The sequence below is a fragment of the Rhea americana genome, unplaced genomic scaffold, assembly GCF_003343005.1.
Source record: "Rhea americana isolate MKP2758 unplaced genomic scaffold, rheAme1 scaffold_58, whole genome shotgun sequence".
In the NCBI taxonomy this organism is placed as follows: Eukaryota; Metazoa; Chordata; class Aves; order Rheiformes; family Rheidae; genus Rhea; species Rhea americana.
The window spans coordinates 4,608,826-4,632,859 of record NW_028186734.1 but is presented as its reverse complement, the minus strand read 5'-3'; the positions used below and the strand labels follow the sequence as shown (position 1 = coordinate 4,632,859).

Genomic DNA, 24,034 nt, shown 5'->3' with positions numbered 1-24,034 from the left:
GACAAGTAACCAGACAGACAGTAAATAAAATGACCTCCGCAGTGGGGCATTTTCCTCGATGTCCTCCAGGGTCTCCAGAGAAGATCGCTGGGAGATCAGTCGACGCCTGCAGAGAAAACAAAACACAGAACAGCACTGTCGGTTACAGCGTGTAAGGAAGTGCTCAGAGGTGTTATTTAGTCAAGCTTACAATCAGCAGAGATAACTGATCTGAGCCATACCTTTGGGTATTAATCAAGTTTGGTGTTTTTTCCTATCTTGCTTATCTTAAAAAAAATCAGTTTGATCTCAAACAGAAACGAACTATTTAATAAAAGCTCCTACATCAAAATGGAAGAGAAAACTTTCCATTCCCAACTGTTCCTCCTCCTTAGTTTTTCCTGCTCCTTAGTTTTCAAATTTTCCTTTCTTTAAAGGGGTTTAACACCCACCTGACACCAGTTCCTCATTTGCAGCGTTACAGCTTGCAATACTGTACAGCTCTACCGCAAATAATGAGGACAGAGATGCACCCGGACCGACCCCGCCATTCGCGCCGGTTCGGGGGATGCTTCTTGCTGTAAGTGCTCCTCTTTGCTCCCCGTGCACAGCTTTCACCAAAAAATGCCACTCGTTTTCTCAGTCATGCCCCTTCTGTTACTATCTCACCCACCTTGTGAGGAGTCACTAAATAGAAGGAAAAAAAATCAGAGTTCCTAGTACTGGGTACAAGCCAGTGGTTTAAAAAGGCGCTTTCTGCCTATCTCTCTGAGCAGCACAGATTAGTTCGCTTGCGTTTTAAACCAATTTTCTTCGCTTGCATCAGATCCCTCCCCACGCTGTGCTGAAATTAAGTTGTAAAGGAAATTTTAACCTCTCTTTTCAAGCTTTTCGCATTGCTGTAGTGGGCAGGCAAGAAGCTCCGGCACAGGGCTGCCTCTCACCGGCCTCCAAACACCCGGAAAGCAGCGCAAAGCTAAGAGCTGCTCTCGGGCTTCCGAAAATCCCTGGAAGTGAGGGAGGACGCGACACACAACAGAAATAACCCAAACCACCATATGGGCACTCCTCCCCAACCCTGTGATTTTATATTTCATATCCAGTGATAAAGGTCCTTATACACTACCGCATTTTTCTCCAATTACTTTAATATTCTTCCCACTGAGCTGCCTGACTCCCTTGATCAGCGTATAAAGAGTTTCCAGGGTCGGAAAATGTTTCGAGCACCCCGTGCTTGGCTGATTAATTTATTCCCGGGCTGTAGTTTCACAATAAACCTTTTTCACTGATGATGCCAGTGTAAGCAGTTTCTGATCCTTCCTGCAATTTGCTAGCCCCTCCAACTGCGCTGCTGCAACTGCTCCTGGAGCCACGCTAGGAATCAGATTAATGAAATATTTTCAATTCAGAACAACCCGGAGGTTTGGTGATTCAGTTTATTAGTAGTTCAGATACCAGATTTGTATCATGAACCCGCAGATAACACTTTTCAAGACAGCTCGAATGCATCTGTGGCTTTTCAAGTGCTTAGAAAATCATAAAAAATACCCTCAAACAATTTATAGAACAACTAAGTGTGAAGCATAATCCTCTTAGGAAAATATGTAATCCTAAATCCCCTCAGGCTTTATCTACATTAGAATTTTAGAAGATCTGGTACAGGATAGCATGTGCCTTCAAAATGCTGCTGAGGAAGAGGGAATCCGCATATTAGGATGTGCTAAACTTGCTGACACAGGCAATGAAGACGACACCAGACATGTCTCCTGTGCTCAGGGGTGCTCCCTTGGCTCCAGGTATAACCATGGTCAGAGGGGCGTTTTTCTAGGGAGAAATTCAAAGCCAGAGGAGTTCCCTTCCATTTTCACTTCCATCAGACCATAAACAAAGGTGGGAGCCTTCGACCACCGGCACCACGGGATGTGGCAAACGACAGCCCTTGCTTTCTAGCAGCTCTTTACATGTTATTAGCTTAACGGCGCACTTACACAACGATACTCTCCCATCTTGTGGGGTTACAATGCAAAAAAGCGTACTAAAACTTCACACACTCATTAGCCAAAGAGAGATTAACACCACTGCAATCTTGCTACCTTAATCCTACTACATATATCAGACTAATAATGTAATTATTTCACCTAGATGCAGGCTAGACGCCGTAAGGCGCTTGTGCAATACCAGGCGTGTACTCCAGCCACCACCGTAACTCTTCTCCAAGCCTTCCCTCAGCCAAAGCTACACATCACCCCAACTTCACTGCTGGCTGCTGGGTGCACATGGGTTTGAAGATTGTACGTCCTAGGTTTGCACCTGTGGTTAAAGCAGATGCATTCACTGCTTCGTGGAAATACGTTTGGTTGCCTTTCCTCAACTCTAGGGCAGCTTTAAACGCTGGTCATCCAGCTGTCCACTGACTATCCGAATTCCTCTGGCAGCCCGTGCTGTTCCTAACTCTGCAGTTACAGCGGATGCACGAGTCCTGGCTGTTAACCGGGAACGCGACTCAAGCTGGAGGGGAACCGCTGCCACCACTTTTGCAGCGGTGAAGAACTCACACACGGCGTTCACTTGTAGTGTTTAGTGGGGGGGGTCTAAACACGGCAAGTAAGATCCCACGGGCTGTGTGAGATGTGCGGAAAGCTGCCGTGCTCACCCAAGCTTGGAAGGGGAGCACTGACAGCTGAATGCAAACTGAACTCTGGAAAAATCCATCGAGGAAGCAAGGACGGAAGAAAGGAAAGATGAACTCCCCAGAACCGAAGGAGTCTGGGTCCCACCAAAGCCTAAAAATGACCTAAACCTGTGTTGGCCTTGGGACCAAAAGCAGGCCTTGGGAAAGCAGGCACAGCTGGTACTGCAGTCAACCCAGCTGGAAACTGCCCCGTCTTTCACCTTCCCCAGACTCACCAGTTTTAATCCGCCCGGCTCCCTGCACGCTGCCAGGAGCACTGGTGAGGCAGGCTTGCAGCGACTTTGCTTTGGTGAGTTTATGCTGCCCAGGAACTGCCCGGCTCTTTCACCGAAGAACCTCAACCACAATGAAGTAAGTGCAATTATTCCATTTTATCTTAAATCGTTATTTTGAGGCCTAATCAGGATGACCTAAATACCGATATGTATGAGCCTTCCACAGCTGGATATCAGACCACAGATGCCAGCTAATGAACTTACCTACTGTGAACTAACTCACACCCTGCGCCACAGGGATACGAAAAGAAAAAAATTGCTTTTGGAAAAGTAAAGCTTTTGAAAGGGTCAAGGAATATAAGCATATCCAGCTTCTCACTATCTTAATTAAAAATTAATCACTTCAACTTTTGTTTACTATTTAAATCAATTTATCATATTCCTCTCTGTAGGCAAGCAGTCAGGATTTTCTACACAACTTTTAAAGGTTATTCTTCAAAAATTGATTAACATATTTTACCAGCTCATATAACTAGACTTCAAAACCAAAACTGTTCTATGTCACAAATCACCACTGTTCCAATGCAAAGCTGGGTTCATACCTGTTTTATAGTAAGTGTCTTGCTTCAAAAATAATTAGGGGAAAATCTGTCTATTGTTAAATAAGGCTACCTGTAAACAGACCCAAACAAAATGCCACTCATGCAAGATTCGTGCTTCTGGGCTAAGTCTATAGGCATATGAGTCTTGAATATACAAATGTTTTAAAACTTGTATACGTTCTATCCTAGCCAGTTAACACATACTAACATACAACTGGCTTTTATACTAAAATTAAAGATGTTTCAGTAAAAACTGTATTTTCTTCCAGTGCAGGCAAAGCCTCCAGACAATTGCTCCTCTAGTTTATCTACCTCATCCTAGCTAAACCCAGTTCACCCTGTCTCCCATCATCCCAGGTATATACAAGAGAACATTTTTAGCTCCCAAAGACGGTGACCTCCTAATTCTAACGACCAGTCCTTGTAGCACGTTGTTGATTGCTGTCTTGTGCAATTTACAGACTTCTCTATTTTAAAGTCATGTAAATCACTTTTCCTTAAGGAGCTATCTAAAATAAACATTTCTGTTTCTTCCCCATTCACTGGGCACTTTTCAAATGAGCCTAGAAATTACTAATACCCTAAAATCAAATTCCAAATCAAATCCAAAGAAAGAGACTAAAGAGGTATTTAGTGCACTGGTATTTTAAATTGTTGCTTTCTAAGACACCCATGATCCTGTCTGCATACTGGATTTATCAATGACCAGATGTCTGAATTTCTGTGTAAGGGTCTTAGAATCTAAAATGTTGTCTGTTTCCTCTCTCCAAAGTCAGATTAATATGTGCCACCCAGTTGCAAAAATGAAATAAAGCACAAGGATAAATGAAATAAACCAAAAGAGCAAAAAGCCAAAACGAGTACTCTACAAAAAAATTCACTGTAACCAACCCACTAATCTATGGAAAATCAACTTCACCATCAATTGTTGCAAAATACTCAGCTCAATTATGTTAAACAGACAAAATCTTCAGCCACATAGAAAGAAGGTGATAAAAATAAGGAGCTGCAATCAGAACTCTTGATAAACCCATTCAGGAAGGAAGGAAGCAGATGATAATCCAAGAGATAAGGAAAAATAAATCCACATGTAATGACTTTCTAGCACAGCTACAAAACCAGGAGGAAACAGCTACACTTTAAATATTCTTAATTTTTGTAAAAGTTGTGGGTGTGTAGGTCCTTCTTGCTTCTGTTAAGGTTATGAACGTACAGCTTCTGAAGCCAATAGTGCAGATATTGCTGGTTCCCAGAAGAGAATCATTAGGACAGCCTTATCCCGCTTGGGACAAATTAATTTTTCAGGACTTTTTTCAGAGATACCTATCAAGTGTGTATTACGCAAGCCCAAAAGCAATTCACTCAGAATTCATGATTTAAAGCTCTTGAAGAAACTGATCTAGATCTGTAGCTGTTTCCATCTAAGAAATGCTCTACTTTAGATGAACAAATACGGATACAGTTCGCTATTGCTCAGGAAGTTACATGTACCTGGGTTCATCACTGCTACACAAATCCCCTTAGAGATACAATTATTATGGGACACACTGGTGCTAATCACTCAAACATTTTCTAAGCGAGTAAAGACAAAAGAGCTTCAGGGAGTAAAGATGCTTCGGGGCCTGCCTACCGATGTAAGTGGAGGGTTTCTCTTCGCCATCTTCCCTTTTTTTAAAGAACTCCTCCAGGACTCCGAGCGGAGCTGGTGCCCCAAAGCCAACCTACTGCAGCCCTTTGCAAGCACACCCTGCGGAGTTTCCAAAACGCATCCTGGGCTTGTAGCTCCCTTGAGACAAATTAGGCAGAGCGTTATCTCAGTCCTACCTCTACGCTCTAAGATTGTTTCTTCCATCATGCTTCACATTGCTTCCCCAGTGCCAAGAAGGCTGGACTAATAAAAGGAAAACAAGGGGAATATTCAGTAAGATCTAAGGTCAGGCTTCTAGGCGCTAGATGGGAAGCAAAAAGGCTAGAAGTAATATATATATTATATATATTATTATACACATTTTATATATATATATAAAGGACATTTTTAGTCAACAGTTCATAACAAATTCTGCTGGTTCAGTATTTCACAGTTCCCTCAGCACATGCTGGCCATAAGTGTATCTTCCAGGTAACTCACACCTCCAGAAAGATACACTTTGATTTACCATTCTCCTTCCACTCCTTTGGGGTTAGGATTTGGGTATAAATGGAAATGTGCTTGCTGGCTCTTTCCTGAGCTGGGGAAGGAGGGAATTAGCAGAGCGTTTCCAGGCCTGGGCAGTGCCTCGTCCTGAGCAGCCACAGGCGTGCGTGCTGCCCGCACCATCCTGATGCCCTCCCCAGTTACGCACCGTGGCCAACTAAAAGCCGCTTCCCTCCAACTCCAACTCCTGGTCAACCTGCTGGCTATAAACCTCCACTCAGACTCCCAGGCCAAACTGGACATTTTGTCCTTCTGAAATATTAAACAAGATGCCAGTTGTATATTCATCGCTATTCACTTCATGACCTCTAACTCCAGGACCCAATATTAACCCATATGAAAGACCTGCTAATGAGCCACCTCTCACCCTCTGCCTGCAGTTTTTCCTAGAATTCCTGTGTCACAGCTCATTTTCAGCCTGCTTTTGCCAATATCAGAGAAAGACAAACCCTGAGACTATTAAATATTCCTAAGGAAAACAGAGTTTCCAGGAGCTAGCCAAACTGATATAAAGCAGTGTTTAATTACGTGTTATAATTATGAAGCAAAGCCTTTCTCCGTAAAGGACATCAAACTCAATTCAAAACTTTCAATCTTTCTAGTGCATTGGCAAAGCTGCCCAGGCTGGGAGTTAAAAGCATCTGGTATACGTTGAAAATGAGTTAATTGAGTTGCCAGTTCAGTAGCTCAGTGTACCAAACTCACACACACACACATTATATACCAAGAGAAATGCATTTCTGAATCACCTGCTCCCAGGCAGGATGTAAATATGGTTTATGACCACAGCCCTTTGCACTGTGTGGTGTGAACGAAGGTCTCTCTGACACAAATTCGGAGCCAACAGTACTGTCAACAACCTGGTTCTGCTGGAAATATATTCCAAGGAGAGAGACGCCTTCAAACCTTAGGCTAGAGATAATTAAGCGATATTAGGATAATAGGAGATATTTGAGTTAATTAGGAGATCAGGAGAATAATATCAGGCAAAAGCTTGCTCAATCTTCTTCAACTCTTTGGGGGTTAGCAGAAAGGAGGGGAGAGCTATGACATGAACGTGTCTCATTGCCAGACTCCTCGTAAATCAGACATCCTACTTGCACTTACTCTCCTACCTGTATTGTCATCTAAATAATTTTCCAAGCCTCAACCTTTCACAATTCACAGAGCAGGAGCTTGGAAAAATGCAGTATGAACTGCTGCCTACTGACTTCTCTGCATATAACATGTAGGTGTAACAAACACTTATATCCTAAAGATAGGAATTTTGTAGACATATCAAAAGATTGCATACAAATTATCAGACTCAGAGTACAAAAAGTAATAAACAATAAATTGAAATAATAATGACAATATTAAAGTATTCTACTGACACTTCACAATGTGCCAATGTAACATAATATTTTGTGCATAAACTTTTATGCAGTTTTATGCACTTGTTCTTTTAAATATCTATCATGACTTTGTCAGTCATGACATGAGGCCCAGTATTCCACAGGCCTCAGCTGGACCTGCTGGACTCGTATCAAATACAAAATCAGGACTAACAGCACTGTGAGGAGATAGTGGAATTACGAGTATTGCTGAGAAGCAAACTGCTTATTAACAAAATATTTGAATAGCATGTGTGTGCACCATGCAAATATGCAGAAACACCGGAAATATGGTGGAATTGTTTTTTTTCTTTTTTTCAGTATCTTGCACAATTCCACTTAATACACTCGTCATTGATCTTGCCAGAAGATATGGTTCTGGGAGGAAATACATTGAGAATTAGGGACTGATACAAAATCTCTGGTGAAGGAAAAAGGGACAGTTGAGAGTTTAGCAAGAATGGAATAGCAATCCCCGAATGTCATTGATTTGAGGGTTCCCTTCATTTCTACCTTCCTCAGCTGGATTTCCAGCTCATGGAAGACAGATCCTGTTTGAAATCATCTTCTCTGTAGGCAACTGCTTCTGCGCCCAATCCTCCTGCTTTGGCTTGGCTTGGCCATACCAAACCATAACAAGGAGCTGTGCTGCACTTGTAAGATTCATTTAAAGACAGCAGAACCCTCAAAATTCCTGGAACACCCCAAACCTGCATCCTCTATGATATGTAACCAACGACTTAGAGATTAACTGTCCTCTGTTAGCTTTACTGACTCTGCAGCAATGTGATAGCTTTGAGAAAGCTTGTGTGCAGTGATTTATTTTGAATACACCAGAACACTGCCATAGCTCTATTTTTTTCAGAAACCGTTACCTCACAGCCTAACACATCTTATCATGGTAATATCACTGGGCACCAGCTTAATTAAAGATACTCAAATATAGCAAAGGAGCAAAACAACAAGATCAATCATCGATCTATGACAACAAGGACGCTTGCCAAGGCAGACACAATAGCACTGTAAAGAACGTAAAATTCTTCATCTTCATGTCCTTTTTCTACAATAAAACCTGGAAGATAATAGCTTTTGTCTGATAAACGTTAATCTAACAGATTCTTCATGTGCTGTTTCTGCCTGACAAACTCAACTCTGTGCATTGTAAAATGATGAACATTCATGTCTGTCCACAAGCAATGGCGCTACTGAAGAGCCCGATCCTAAGGACACCTATTCCTAAGAAGAGAAAGAATAAACACTGACATCAAGGGCATGGTTTGAATAAGCCACACTACAAGACCAGCTTTTAAAGTATCAAATCCACTAATGTCATATTTCAGCACAGGCAAAGTTCTGAAATGAGCTAGGAAATACACTTGAAAGTTGAGGTTAAACTACAGCTTTTACTTGTTTGTTTTGATTTATTTTATTCTTGATATTTCTTAGATTACCTCCAACCCTATCTCCTGTCTCTGTCTTGCCTCCAGACGCACATGTACTATTTGGGAAAATATATTCTGCATTGCCACATCTTCAAATTAGAAGAGATATCAACTGGCATTAATAAATCACCCCACTGAAAATGTATCTTAGACACAGCAAATTCCTTGGATAAAATTCTCTTGATTGAGAGGGGAAAAAAAAAGACGTTTCCTGTGTGAGCAGAACAGAAAGACCAAACAAACGAAGTGGTAGCTAACATGAGGTATTCCATGCACGAGATATGAACTTGGGCACAGACGGTGACCATCACGGTGTTCAGCGGCGCAGACTTTGGAAATAATTCTGAGCACAACTGCTCCAAATTCCCTCCGGATCAAGCACTCTTTCCCACCATCCTGCTACGTACCGAGTTAATGCTGACATGCTTTCCTCTCCGGCTCCACGTACTGCTAAAGCCCAAGCAAATTCATATGGCTCAGAGATGGCAAATATTAGATATTCAATACTGAATACTGGATATACTTTTGGATATCTGAGATAACACCAGGTCCTGGAAGACAGTCCAGTGCCCTCTTGTTTACTAGTTCACGCAGTCAGTTTTAATGCCAAAGACATTTAATAATGATTGTGAAGTTTTTGGAGTGGCTTTTGTTAGAGAATCTCCATCCTCTGCTTCCTAGGCTCAGGGAAGGCGGTTAAGATCCTGCACTGGACAACAGAGACTCCTCCCTTGCTAAAAGCCACCATGATAAGCTTTACTGGCAAAATATCCAGAAGGACGTGAGACACAGCCAATAAATCCAAATTCCCCAAGCAGAACTGAAGCCAGCTGCAGGAGGTGCTGGTCTTCAACGTTTGGGAAAGTGCAGGAGCGACTCAGAGCCAGGTGACATGAAGAAACCCGGCAGGGCAATCTAAGCACACGCGGTGATGCAGCGATTCTGCTTCTGTGCGCTCCTACCAGTGTGGCCACCGGGGTTGCCGTGCTCAGTGCATTTAGCTAGAGCAATCGAGCTTCGGAACAGGAATTTGTTAAAGGTCCTCTACCATCATCACATTTCCATAAAGCAAGTGAAGGAAAAAATCATCTAGCCCTTCTTCAGCCGAGAACCTATTCTTTTGTACTTTTCCTTGTAGGCATTTCATTTGCTTATACATACATGCTTTTTAGTCGGTCTTAGGAGGAAAAACGTCTAAGCCAATGCAGAAATGGACATATTTGATATCTAATGCTTTGCCTGGAACAAATCGATGCCATAACCATTTCCCTCACATGATGAAGGTTGAGCATAAAACCTATTCGGACGCAAGGTAACAAAGATTTTCTGCCTGTTTGTCCTTCCTCCTCCTTTCCTTTCTCAAAATCCCTCTACTGTCAGCAGCATCCTTTAGAAACTGGGGGCCAAGATTTCCTTCAGAGGTGGCGTTACTGCCGCTTCTCAACCATTTGGAGTTTTTTTTCTTGATAACAGAAAAAAAGGTGCTTCGCCTTCTGACTCGGCGGCAACTTTGCAGCTCTGCAATGAATTGCAACGAACTTGCAGCTCACTAGCAAGGACTGAAGCTGACCAAAGCTTCCAAGGAACCAAGGGCAAGTTTGTCAGAGCATCTCCAGCCACCTCCTTCAGGCCAGCAGCTCCTGTTGGCTGCCCAGATAAAACCTTCTGCATTCTTCAGAAAGTCTACTCTCTTTCCCCATAAAATCCCTCAAAGCGTTGCCTCGTGAAGCATGCAGCGAGCCCTTTGCTTGCTAAGGGAGCACACTGCAGGGTTCTGCTCGCACGCTTTAGGCGGGGATGCTTTGCTTAATAGCATGGGAGAGAAATTTGAAAGGATTTACAGATTAATCAGGCAGAGAAAGGATGTGAGTAAGGACTGCTAGAAGTGTATTCCTCCGGGATACTATCTGCAGCTCAGCATACCACAGATGAAATGAAATACGCTCTGGGAATGCAAATGAATTAGGATGTCACAAGAAATAATTCAATTTGGACCAGCAGGGATTTAAATTTGCTTAGCTACCTACAAGATCTTTATTTAACTGTAATCCTGGAACAACATCTAGTATGAACAGTGATCTGCACTTCATTTTACCGCTGTTTCAAATCAGGCTTGATACTTTCCTCTTCTAACAATTTTTAGGTCATGTTTACATTATATATCTTACACATATACTATATGTGTGTGTGTGTATGTATGCACAGATGCACTTGAACACTCATGCATACTCTGTAACACTTTTGACTTGCAGAATAGTGAGATTTTTAAAATATTTAAGAACACAGGTAAAGTTTTCATTCACATCACCAGTGTGGAAGAGATAAGTGGAACAAGACAGCTAATTAGTCATTCTTCCTTTCAATCCTCAATAACCACAAAGAGAGCCTGCTTTTTTACTGCAGGTCTTGTCTTACATCAAATAATTTGTCGATAACAAAAATAAGTTCTCTTCCAGAAGGCACATAAGCGAGTATTTTGATAGAATAGATGAAACAGCATTAGAAATTAACTGCAACACTTCTTCCCTTCCCCATCCGCTAGGGCACGTCCATGAGGATGCATCGCTAATCTACAACTGTATTATTCAGGCTGACAAATTTTGCGCAGCCTGCCGTTGCAGGGCTCCAGAGCACAAGCCGCTAATAGCTGCCTGCCTCGTTCAGACAATTAGCAGATGTAACTTACACAATTAACGCCACCGCTGCCAGCATCTGCAACAGAGACTCGGCTCTTCTCGAGCTCATTTGAAGTCGTTAGGGGATATGTTATTAGTACATCTGTCCTGCTGTAAACATAATTATCATTCGCAATTCTATTTCTCACGCTGATCAGGAAGCGCTCTAGGTCAGCCTTTCCGCTGGAGAGCGCGCGCACACGGGCAAGGGGACTTCACCGTCCCCCCAGCCAGGACTGTATTAATTGCCAGGACCATTTCCAGTCAAACCAACGGCAATTTTCTGAACAGACATAAGGCTACTACTACTCTTAGATATTGGAGTCTGTCATATTTATGCAGTTTGTTTGGCTCATGAATCAGTTTTACGTGCTCTGTAGTTCTCTCCTGCTCGCTCCTACCCAGGCTCGTGCAAATCCCTTGCACAAGCCCAGGCTAATGGTGCTGCACCACAGGGACTCACTGTCACCTTGACCATGTAAGTATCAAAAATCATGTCCATGTCATAGAAACTAGGGATCACCTAGGGTAATGCAACATCACTTTTAAGACAGAAAAATAAGCTTGGGCCAGCTGCAGGCAGACATCAGTTAAACTGATGCCAACCAACACAGTGCTGAATTTTGTCCAAGATGAACGTGAGGTTTTAAAAAGCAAACACTGCTGAGATTATCTCAACTTGGTACTTTATGTGCAGAATAGCGCACAGCTGGACTTGATATGCAGGGAAACTATCTTCATTGACAACTCTGTATGTTAAACTTCCCATCAGAAACAGAGACCCACAGAACATCCTGACACCAAAATAAGATTAAATGAAGGGGAGGTCAGGCCCTGCACAGACCTCCTGCAAACTACAGCTTCACAACTTGTTTAACCCAGTCTACGTTTGTGCTAATAAACATATGCTGTGACCAAAAGGGGCCACCCTGCCTTAACCATGTATGCACTTTGTTCATCAGGAAAGCAGAAGGGCTCGTGCAGCCAGCCAAGCCAGGGAATCAATCCTGCTAACAAGCAGAAAAGTGAAAAAAACCAAATACTGATCAAACGGATTGAATTCTGCGAGGGAGGAAAAGACCTGCCCGTTCAGCTGCAGTCCTCAACTAGATCAGCCTAAAACAATCCCCACATCACAGCAGCAGACTTGGTGTTCCCGCTTCCCGGCCGGCGCTCCTGTAGTTCCACCCGGTCCCGGTGTCTCTCTCAGCTGCACCTACGAGTTTCACCTTAAACTCCGCCACTCAGTGCGGATCTAGAAAGTCACAGGTTCAGGCTGGATTCCTACAAGTTCAATGGATACAGATACCACATAGGCTTTTGCACAATACTGGCCAGATTGAGCATGTAGGTAGGCAAAAACACAACTCCAATGCAGCTGATGCTTTTTTACTTCATGAAAATGAAGGAGGACAATGTAATGGTATCAAAATGAGAATCTGATATATTTTTTTTCATAAATCAAACATTCATTTTTTTTTCTAGTATTTAAAAGCTATCTGCCAGGACAGACAGCCCATGGTTGATGGGATCTTGCTGCTGCCCTAAATAAAGGGCTGGGAAGGAAACCAATTCCTGATGATATCACAAAAAAAATGTTTCAAAGGGACATTATTTTGCTGTTGATAAATGGGTGATAAAGTGCATGAAATATTTTTAAAATGTGGGAAAAAATCATAAATCCCAGCCAGGACAATTGCTACCATAGATTGCCATTTGTATATCTAGAATGACCACATGCTCATAGAAACTACTAAATATTGACCAATTATGGATTATATTCAAGACAATTTATTCCCAGATCATTCTGATGTTTCATTTAATTTTGTTAAGACAGAGTAGCTGTGAGAAATGTGCTCGCACAGTGGTTGAATCAATTATTCTCTTTAAATTCAAGAACTGTGCATATCCAGACTGCTTAATTTCTCCCATACATCTCCATTTGCACATCTTTCTTCTCTGAAGAGCTTTCAGAAGTTGAAGTTTTAATCAGAGGACTATTTTTGATTCTGACTTTCCAAGCTGCAGTAAGCTGCTTCGTGACCTAATCTGATGCCAATGCACCATCATTATACAGTGGTTTCGAACCAGCTGTACACTAACTAATATCTTATTTTTAATCACTGATACACCAGGTGTCTTGCGTCCAATTAGAGCTATCAATCTGCAGACATCACTCTTACTGAGGTCAGCAGATGACTTGGTGAGGCAAGTGCTGCTTGGGGCGAACACAGAGCATCGCAGAGCGGTGCCTGAGCAGTAACCCCGCGGCCGTGCCCCGGCACACAGCCGCGGTGAGCAAAGGCCAACTTGCTTTTACCTACGCCAGCCGCAGCTTCTGCGAACGGAACAGCGTTCTGGAGTACAGTGGTTCACAGAACGGCATTGAGCAGACCAAAGGGACGTGCTAAGGTTCATTACAGTCGAAAGAAAAAGCACAACAGAGCTGTAAAGGCAAAACCTTTACGCTGAAAATGCCAAGCAGCCACAGCAAGTAGCCAATCACTGAGTACAAGGTTTTGACTAAATTGGAAAGAGAGAGAGAGAGAGAGAGAGAGAGAGAGAGAGAGAGAGAGAAATCTGTTTTCATTTTCATCAATATTTTCAGCAACATCAACTAATCTCAGTTTTGTGGGCAACAAAGCTTTTTGATTTGCTTGAAGTCAACACTTCCCTTTAAAGCTAATTTATTTCTTACACTATATATTCACCTATATACATAAGATTTAAAAATACTCATCCTCAGGAAGAAAAGGTTCGTACTGTTGGAACATGCTACCCTTCTGAATAATTTTGTTTTCTGAAGAAATGCTCACAGAGTTTCCTCTGGTTTGGTTTAACAGACTTAATGGTTGCATTTCCAGGCCAACGGAAAACCTGGCTTACACAAAGCTTCCTCTTCTTCTCCATATTTAACAGTTTGCTGTTATGATGGGAAGAGAGATGGCAACTGCCACTAAAACTTTAATCTCCTCTAAAGTCATAATCTTTATATAGGAAATATAATGAGCTTTCTTAGTGACATACTGCAACAATGTTTAACAGGATTGCACATGCAAAGTTATATTTAAATCCACTGAAAACGTAACCTCATTCTCCCAGGGAATGCTCTAGCTATAATTAATAACAGATTTCATTAATATTCACTTTATCCAATTTTTGCTTTTAGACTTGTATCTAACTAAAGATGGTGGAGAAGAAATCTCTTCCATCGAAGAAGTTATGCTAGGCATTTGAGATAACACATGGAGCGTGGCCGTACTGTTCTCCATCCTCTGCTACCCCCCAGTTTTATTATCTTGAAGCTCTTTTAGCTGCCAGTTGTGGACTGCAACCGCTGGAGGACGGGCTCTGCGGGGAGCAGGCGGTATCCTGTCACTCCCATCACCTGAGCTACAGGGGGACGGGAGAAAAATGAATTTCAAGGTATTTTGCACCGTGGTTGGAAGCACTTGGCGGCGGAGAGGTCTCTCTCCTCCAGGTCCTCTGCCCGCGGGGCGCCGCTGAGCGTGCAGCTCCTTGGCATTTAACCTGTTGCAGCGCGTTTCCCGAACCATCCTATTTCACCTGTGAGGGGTCCAGAGGAATTCGGCTCTCGCGGTTATTTTCCGCAGGCGTTTGAAAGCGGAGCGAGCAGACCAACCCGGCGCTTGTTTGTATTAACCTGCTCGCTTTAATTTGCAGGCAAACAGTGTGCTAGTCACTTCAAACCCACCAAAAATTCCTGTTTTCTCGCTAAAGGGCTGCAGTTTTCTGAGCAACCCGGAGCACCGATTCCCTGAAACAGGCAACAGCAGGTTGTCTACCCGCTTCTCAAACGGCAACAGTCGAGACACCCTTTTTACCGTGCACAAAGTCGCAGGTTTCCCTGGGCAGTGCARAGGTTAACACCAGCTCTTTCGGGTGGTCCTGCTGACAGTGCTTAATGCTGCCACAGCGAAAACTCGTACGCCCCAGCTGGGCTCCTGATTCGCATCGCACTGACCCCTGCACCTGAAGTTGTCCATACTCGGTAGCTACTTAATATCCTCCCAAAGTCAAAAAAATCCCCAAAACCTAAACCCCAAAAACTCTCCCAACCCACCATCAAAACCATCCTGAGCACAGATCTCTCCAGCATTTTGAGCATGCAGTAATAACAGGGGAAGGGAAAACTGGGAGGAAAACGGGAGGAAGAAGGAAACTGTTGCTGTCCCTTCTCAAGCATTTATTTTGACTGAAAAGTTTGCTTTTGCCCCAGGACAGATAGCAGAAGCAAGACCTGCTTTTCTTTCCTTTCCTTACTGGAAAAAAAAGAGACCAAAAAAAAAAAAACTATCCTACTTCAATATTATAAATATCACATCCTGCCCCCCTCGTATTTGCGATGGAACTAGAGAACCGGAGAAGGAGTTTTCATCTGGACTGTAGGGTCCTCCACCAAGAAATCATTCAGCTAAGCGTTTTGTATTTTTAACTCTCATCCGAAGCGCAGTGAACTACTTCAGAGAAGAGCTAAACGCTCATTAAGCTTTTGGCAGAACCAAGCCTTTTAATTTCAACAATATTTATTTCGATCTCTGAAATGTGCTCATTTTGAGCGCCGGCTGCATGGGCAAATAATTTGACAAACCATACATGTTTTGTTAAAGAAAAAAGAGATGAAACTCAATATTACACACCTCCCAAGCCATTAGGGCCAATAACCCTCTGCAGCTCCGCCAGGCCAGAAGAGCTGAGGTCTGACTGAAATATTTACTTTACAGTAACACAGCCTAATTTCAAGGGAAAGGTGCCAGTAAGAGCAGGGGAGGCGACACGACCTTTTTTCAGTTCACAGAGTGCAACAAGAGTTGGAGAGAAATTCTTAAAAATAAGAATCAYAAATACAAAAGAAAAAAAAAACCCAAGGGGCAGCTCTGTGCCCCATCCCAGCGTCATCTGCTGTGACCGTTTTGCAGTCCTGCTTCTTGTTTAATGTATTTTTACTATTGCCAATAATTGTTGTATTGTCAAAAATTGTAGGTCATCCAAAGCCAGAGCAGCAGAGTCATGGGGAGAGCTGTCCCCACTCCCACCGATTTGCACGGTGACAGGAGGTGGTTTGAGGAAAGCCCTCTCTCCTGGAAACCCTCTGCAAAAAACACCTATATGCACGGACTCTAAACGCGCATGCAGACACCCCTTCTTCCCTTAGTATTCACCGTCAATCTTCAGAAACCAGCAGGCACAAGAGACCTTTGGCTTTGTGTTATTTGTTTAAATAACACACACAAAGATAAAATGCATCAAAAATGTATGAACATGTGTGAATCTTTGAAGAGGCTTGTTTTTTGCCTTCTGGTATGTAGGCTGCATCTTTCTAAATCTTTTTTTTCTTGATCTTGAAAGTTAGAAACTTTGTCCAAAAGCTGTACACAAGAAGATTAGACTGAGAATCTCCACCTAATCCCAATAGTCCTGAACTCTAAAAGCATACTGCAAGCCTTTGAAGTTGGCAATATTGGAACTAGTTCCTCTACAACAAAAATCCTTAATCAGACTGTGCGATTCAGAAATGTGGCTAGTGCCTTCCAAATGTCACGAAAAAAATGCAGTGAAGTCTTAAAAAACACTAGACCACTGCTTATAGCATCTTTTAGTTGCCTCTGCCATTCTCCCAAGGCAGGAACACGATGTGCCTGCCTATGCTGCATTTCCAAAATGATTAGTGAACTTTGCTGAAGGCACTTGCATATGCAGAAAAAAACAGGGAAAAAAAAAGAAAAAAACCCCTTGAGTCCCTCAGAACAGATGCAGTGGAGATGGCTTTTCCAAAAGTTGGATGCTTCCAGAAGTTTAAACCTAACTCTAAGAGACCTGAGTCCCTGACCTCTGCGCAACCTTGAACCAGCAGCTATTTCACTCTAAGGCGATACTTTGGGTTGTGAAAGAAACTGTTGCAACAGTGGGCACCTTTCCAGCCTCTGCTTGGGGACCCATAACCCCCTAAATTGCCCCGAATCACCCGAGGCACCTTGAGGCATAAAGGTCTTTGCTCTATAAGCAACATTGGCTGGAGAACAAAAAACTAGAATGGAAAACCATCTGTAAAAAATTTTGACAGCAGCTCATCATGGATCCTTAACATATTAAGCATTTAAAGGAGAATATAGTGTAAAATGCCTTGAAAGAGTCTAATTCTCATACCACTTTGGTCATAAACCAACTTTTCTCACAGACTTCAATGATTTAGTGTCCAATATTTGTCTAAGTTGTAATACATCACATTTATTTACAGAAACCTCTCAAAGATAACCATTAGGAGTCACTGTCTCTGAGATTTAAAATATACAAGCAGTATATTAATACCAATAACTTGATCTGATCCTGCAAAAACTTATTCACTTAAATATTCTCGGCAAATGTACCACCTGCATGACTAATGAAGTACTTCTGCTTAAGCCTCAGCTACCAGGGCTATTGCTCAAATGTAACTACGAAAGCGCTAATTTTGACTGTGTTAGGAAATAAAGCTCAAGACAGCAAGCTACCCGTTCGAGTAAAATTGAGCACATCTGCAAGTGTGTGCAGGAGCACACTCTGTTTTTTATAAAGCCATTTTTCTCTGAGAACTGCCTATTTAGTAATACATATTTTGTTTCAAACTAATAATCTCTTTCCATAAAATGTGACCAAATATAACACTAAATATAAAATAAATAACCCTAGAGAGGATATTGCTTTAGAACAGGGTTGGGGAGGTAGATGGGAGAAAACACACACACAAATTTTTTTTTTTTTAAGTGTTTCAATGTCATAGATATTAAATGAGGAAGTAACAATTCTGATGAAGACTTGAAACTATTTTCACGTGAAACAGCTAACTTTATAATATCACACAGCTCAGATCATCTGACTTCTCTGCCTGCCCGTGTACCCAGCATCACAGCCCCAAGCTGAATAAACACAGAGAGGGAAGAAAGAGATTCTTGTTTCCTGGTAAAGCTCCTTGCATTAAAGAACTGGAAGCAGGGCAAAAGGCCCATTCAAAAATGTGTCACCAAACGCTTCGCCACAGACCTAGGAGCTTTGTTGGGATGCAAAAAGAAAAGAAATTTGAGCAGCAATATTGCCTGATGGGATTATGTACACACAACAATTTCCCATTTACAATACTGTATCAGCAAGTCAAACACAAGCTGAAGTTCTTCTACCTGTGCTTGTACCAACCAGATATTACAGCAACAGAAAGGCTACAGACCATAAAACCGCTACTGCAAATGCTTAATCTTCCAAGGAGGATATCAGACAGGCAATTAAACAAACAATATTCCTTCCAAAAGGATAGTTTTATTATCTGGATCTCTTTCCTCTGTCTCCAAGGAGGAACCCAGGAAGCACATGCTTTTCTAGCACACCTATCTGGCAACGTAAAGCTTTCAAATTATGTATAAAGTAGCATCTGGATAGCTAAGTAATACATTGAAAATAGTATTCCAACAGTAGTTCTAGAGCACACAACGATGACCTTCGTTTAGCAACCTGCCGGACTTGTCTGCGTATTACAATTATTATACTAGTCATAAAAAGGGTATGTTGTGGAGAAAGAGGCCCTAAAACTGCATCAGTGTTTCCCCTTCTAAATTCCTTCCCTTGTTTTTTCCATCAAGCGTCTTCTATCTGAAGCCATTTTGTACCTATTCACAACAAGCATATCATGCTTTTAAGAAAAAAAAAATTTTTTTGAAAACCAAACTTGGGAGCAAAACCACTATAGTTCTAGAGAGGGGGAAAAAATAGTGTTTTAGCAACTGGAAAACTTATCAACTGTGCCTAATACTGAACACCTACAGCTACCGATAAAGAATAAATCCCCCTTGCTTGTGCAAATATGGCCAAATATAGTGTGAGTACCCAGCACTGTTGGAAATAAAATGTATTCAAAGCTTTTGTAGTAACAGCTCCAGTCATTCCACTATGCTCCAAAGGACTCTGCAGAGCCTTTCAGGCTCCAGTAACAGACAATGTCAAGAATAAAAGGAAGGTGAAGTAACCCACGTGCCTGCAGTGAAGCTTGACTTTTGAGAGCAAGAATTTATTAAGAGGATGAAGAGAGGCTTTGAGGGGAAGGGAAGAGGAGCAGGAATTTGGGGCTGATCCTCAGGTTCTGCAGTACCTGCTGTCCACCTGCGGATGGGCTCACACCGCAACTGGCTGCACTTCCAGCACGGGTAATCCAGCTCCTTGAGCCTGGCACGRCCAAACCGTTGGCACAAATTCAACGAGTGAAATGGGAGATGCAAGCTCCAACAGATCAGCATCTCAACTACCTTTGACAGAGCTGTAACGAGAAATTGGAGGATTTCCTCTCTTGGGCGTCATCTGCTAACTGCTGTTTGGAAAACAGGAGGGTTACATGACTTTATCTTTCCTTTAGAAACAGCAGCATCTCATGAAGAATCAGTCCAGCTAAGAAACCAGAAATACATTTCCTTCACTGTATGTCCAATCATCCATCTATCCGTACATGACATTTTATTTTCTCATTGCAAATCTTTGCAAAGAAGGAAGTTTAAACTAAGTGCTCTTACGTGAGGGCTCAGGCTCCACACGGCAGTAAAAAACACAATGCAAGTATTTGCATTTTTGCTTTCTTTCGCTTTTGTCTTCCTTCACATCCTCAGACCTGAACAAGAATTAGCATGTCTAACCTGCAGGGCAGAGGGGACTGGCTTTGCAGCTGGATCAGTGCTAGCAGATACATATATACGTACTTCCCAAATTCTGCTGGCAACTGGCTGGGGGAAAGGGGAGAAACCAACTTGCACTCTAAGAACGGCAGCGGGCAGAAAGGTGACAGCACAATTGTCAATCTATATACAAAAAACTGGTATGTTGCCCCATTGCAGATCTGGTCTGTGACTAAGCATGAAGATTAATGCTGTATTTACCTACAGACAGGTTAGAGACAACATTTTGCTTGATCGCTTCCACTGCAAGCGTAATTAGCTATACTTTGTGTAAAAGTTTTTTTTTAAAAAAATCTTCCTCTCCAGACCTCAAGATCTGAAACCACTACTTCCTCACGTATTATATGTTCTCTTTCAAAAAGGGTAAGGAACAAGAGCAGAGCTGTGTTCACTGCGGTAACAGATCTGTGTATTGATCAAACTTACATCCTTCATCAACACGCGATACAGAATTCTGGAATTTCACTTTTTGGCTTTACTTTTTCCAACAAATGGACATGAATGACCTCTGTTAATGCAAATAACTGTAATCAAAAGACAAAAAGTAAATTAACCCAAACAGATTATCATCTGTGCCAGCGCATGAGCTTGGATCAAAAGTATACTTTCGAAGCAAGTCTTGCCAAGACACTATGCACTTTTTTTTTTTTTTTTTTGCATCGTGGAGCAGTCTGGGTGCACAAACAAGGGATTTCTTTCAGATGGCACTAAGGCAGATGACATACTGCAAGAGCACAACTCTAGTGCCCTGTCACTACTGGGTGTTCAGACCACGGGTTCAGACTAGAGCTGGCCACACTGTGCACAGCATGGACATCTGGGCTGCAGTTTTCTGCTCTGCAGATCTGCTCCTGTTGGGCCAAGTTGCATGTTAAGGCAGACACGGCCTTTCTCGATTCAGAAGGCCTGGGCTTCTGGCAAAGGCTCCAGGCTTAAATAATTCATAGTTCTGATGGTTCTCATTAAGGTTAGCTTCAGTACGTTGTATATTTGAACAGCTTGCGCAACGCAAGAAAGAGCATAGCCCAGTGGGACTGACGCTGTCACCTCACAGCGTGACACCAGCCCATCACACGAAGAGCTGAGCTGGTCTTTCCGATGTGTTTTCATTTCGATTTTGCTCTCATTTGGAATGTGTGGAAATAACAACTTGAAAAGCAAACAAGGGAGCGTTACGGCTGCATTCGTTTAGAGAAGCACAATCTGCACCTCTGTTTCCTGCTTCTTAGGGCTCACATACCTCCACAGTCTAAGACATAAAAGACTGGTAATTTGGTGGCCTCAAAAGTCACATGTCAAGTTTTATAAACAGCATTCCTGTCCATTTCTATTGATGTGACAGCATAAACCACGCTCTCGTACCCACTGATTTAACCAGAAGCACTGTTACCTTCAGTAAAAACAGGATCTCAGTTACAGTACTCAACAACACCCACAACTCCCCCACAAAATGACAAGGAGGAGCAGTATATAAACAGGAGCAGGTCTGGAGAACCTGCAACATTATAATAAGCAACATTATAATAAGCAAAAGCAAATAAGGAAATCTGTGAAAAACCTTAACAGAAAAGCACCTGCTGTTTTTTCAAAGTGAGATTTTCAAAGGCACTCAAGAGCGTTCCTCAAATTCATGGTTCACAGGCTCCTTCAAAAATCCTAGCTTAAATTGCTCTAATGCTCTGCTCTCTTTAGCCTGAATAACCCGAGACAGAAGGCTAACTCAGAAAAAAGAAACACTGCAGAAGTGAAGTCAAGTCTTCATTACCCACAACCTAACACGTTGGAAAAGTGGTTCAAGAGCTTCTCAGAAGCTGCACTTCTTCTAACACATGTAAATGAAATGAGAATCAAAACAAGACCATGCTGAAATGTTCCTGGGGATTGCACAAAGCAGCGGACAGCACCAACTACCAGATGGCTGGCCGCTGTGTGAAGGACCATGCCATCCTCACGCGATGACACCACGCTCATTTATCCACTCAGATATTCAAGATACGTGACTGCTTGAGAGGTCTGAAATATTATCTCGGCAACTTAAAATAGAAAAGACAGGCCTAAGTCTGTTCTCACTTGTACCTGAGCAATGCTGTCATTCAGAGCCTGCTCATTTTCAGGCTTCTTGACCTTGGCGAGCGCGCAGCGGCTGACGAGCTCCCGTTCACTCCAGCCCCGTTCTCTTCCGTTCCTCCTCCCCAAGCAGCAAATTCCAATTATAATCCCCATCTTCGTGAGGTCCCGCTGCACAAGGCAGCTCGTGGGGTTGGGGCTGAGTCTGTAAACGGTATGGAGGAGCGACAGCATTTTGTACAGCCCCAAGCACAGCATCAGAACCGCACCGCAACAGTTCACCACTCTTGCTGCAAGGCTACCTCCTTGCAAGAAAAAAAAAGCCTGTGCAAAGCTCACAGATCCACTGGGAGAAAATACACATTTCCATCACACATTCAACCCTTACGCAAAGCACAATGCTAGCAGCAAAAACTACTGCTGTACTAGCCGTCAAAGCACCTAGTTAAGAGTGCAGCCAAATTTCTACAAAACTTATATTTTTCTCTTTCAAATGCATTTACTCAAACTAGTAAGGAAACTAGTAAGGAAACTACTGAGTAAACGAGAAGCCAATATTTATAATAATCTCTTTAAAACAGAGAGAAGCAAAAAACCTTCGACAATGAAAGACATTCCTTAAAACACATGTGCACAGACACTTGCTATTCATGAGGCTGCTCAGCAGCTCCGCAGCACCTGGACCAGCTTCTAGTCATACACGCAGAAAAATAGGGATTTTGCCGATCTCAGAGAAAGGTTGTTACGGAGGTACCTCACAGCGGCACTTCGTGCTCTTTAGTAACTAATCCTGTGTTTTTCAGCAACGAGCTCCTAGCTGTGGCTTCCTCTCTGCTAGGTTTCTGTGACAAGATAGCATTCTACCAGACAGTAACCGGTGCCACTTAAAAATCAAACCCAGCTTTGCTTTAATTAAAAAAACAGCTTCGTAAAATTAAGGAGGCGCCTAAGATACACAAAGAATTGAAGACGAGAGGTTGTGTGAAGTACCCTTCTGAAACTGTAATTGCACCTTTGTATTTTAAAGAACGTTCCTACAAGACTATTAACAGCAGGCTGCGATTTCTATGGCTTTTTTACGTAATGGGCCGCAGCACCTGCTCGAGACGTCCCTACCCGAGCAATTAAACCGCACTTTGCACCCTAACATCCGAAAGCTGTTTTATTCCTCTCCAGATTACCTGAAAAACACCTCAGTGCTTCACTGTGCTTAATTAAGAAACCGCATCGCCCCCAGCCCCACGTGAGCGAGAAGGAAGAAAAGCAAGGGAGGTCCCGGCCCCGCGGCGGGGCGCAGAGCCCCGAGCGGGCTGCAGACCAGGCGCGAGCTCAGCGCCTGGCACGGCAGCAGAATGTCTTTACAATCTGACGTGCCTACGTCCGATTTTCCTGACAGCATGTAGCTCTGAAAACTTACTCATATTTACCAAGAACTGCAGTTCTACAGACCTGTACGGACACCAAGAACGCAATCAGTTTTTGTTTGAACATTCGTTATCAATAAAGCTATCTAGCTTTCTATTTTTTATCCCACCAATGTTAATACAATAAAATCCCTGGTATCACCAAAGTTTACTTACAAGCATAGCTTTATACATTGACTCTGATTCAACTGAGTAATTTTATATATACGCAAATGCATACTTTGGGCTTTGCAAGATCCTGAGTCAGAAAGGATGCATCCTCTTTTGCTGTCCAAGACAAGCTGAGGGAAACACATTTATATTGTGGTGAATGAATCATTTTTTCCCACAAACCTCAATTTCACAAAATTGTGAGCCTCATCTATAACACTGTGGAAGGCTGCTAAGAGCATGTGCTTGTCCTTCATGTTCATATGTAGGGTGAAGGACTTTGGGGGGGTTGCGGTTTTTTGTTGTTTTCTTTTTTCATTTTTTTTTAAAAAAGATACTTCTTACAGAAAGGTAACTGGCCCCTGTTTAACTTTTCATTCACTTTTCAATTCTCCAGAAGAGAAAAATCTTCTTCAGGCAAAAGCTCTGAAATGTAACTGCTCAAAGCAGGGTTGGTCCTGAAGCACATCATTAGAACAGAAAATTCATTTACCATTCATGACAGGAAAG

The 24,034-nt window shown here is 42.6% G+C and overlaps 1 protein-coding gene across 1 annotated transcript in view; it reads right to left on the bottom strand.

Moving 5' to 3' along the window:
* CABLES1 (Cdk5 and Abl enzyme substrate 1) overlaps window positions 1-22,106 on the bottom strand; it is a 56,467-nt gene extending 34,361 nt beyond the window's left edge. Inside the window, exons 1-3 of the mRNA XM_085319281.1 lie at window positions 21,960-22,106; window positions 20,923-21,032; window positions 35-106 (exon numbers count right to left, since the gene is read on the bottom strand). Coding sequence (XP_085175407.1) covers window positions 35-106; window positions 20,923-21,032; window positions 21,960-22,106 — 329 coding nt within the window. The remainder of the gene's footprint in view (window positions 1-34; window positions 107-20,922; window positions 21,033-21,959) is intronic.
* Between the last annotated feature and the right edge of the window lie 1,928 nt (window positions 22,107-24,034).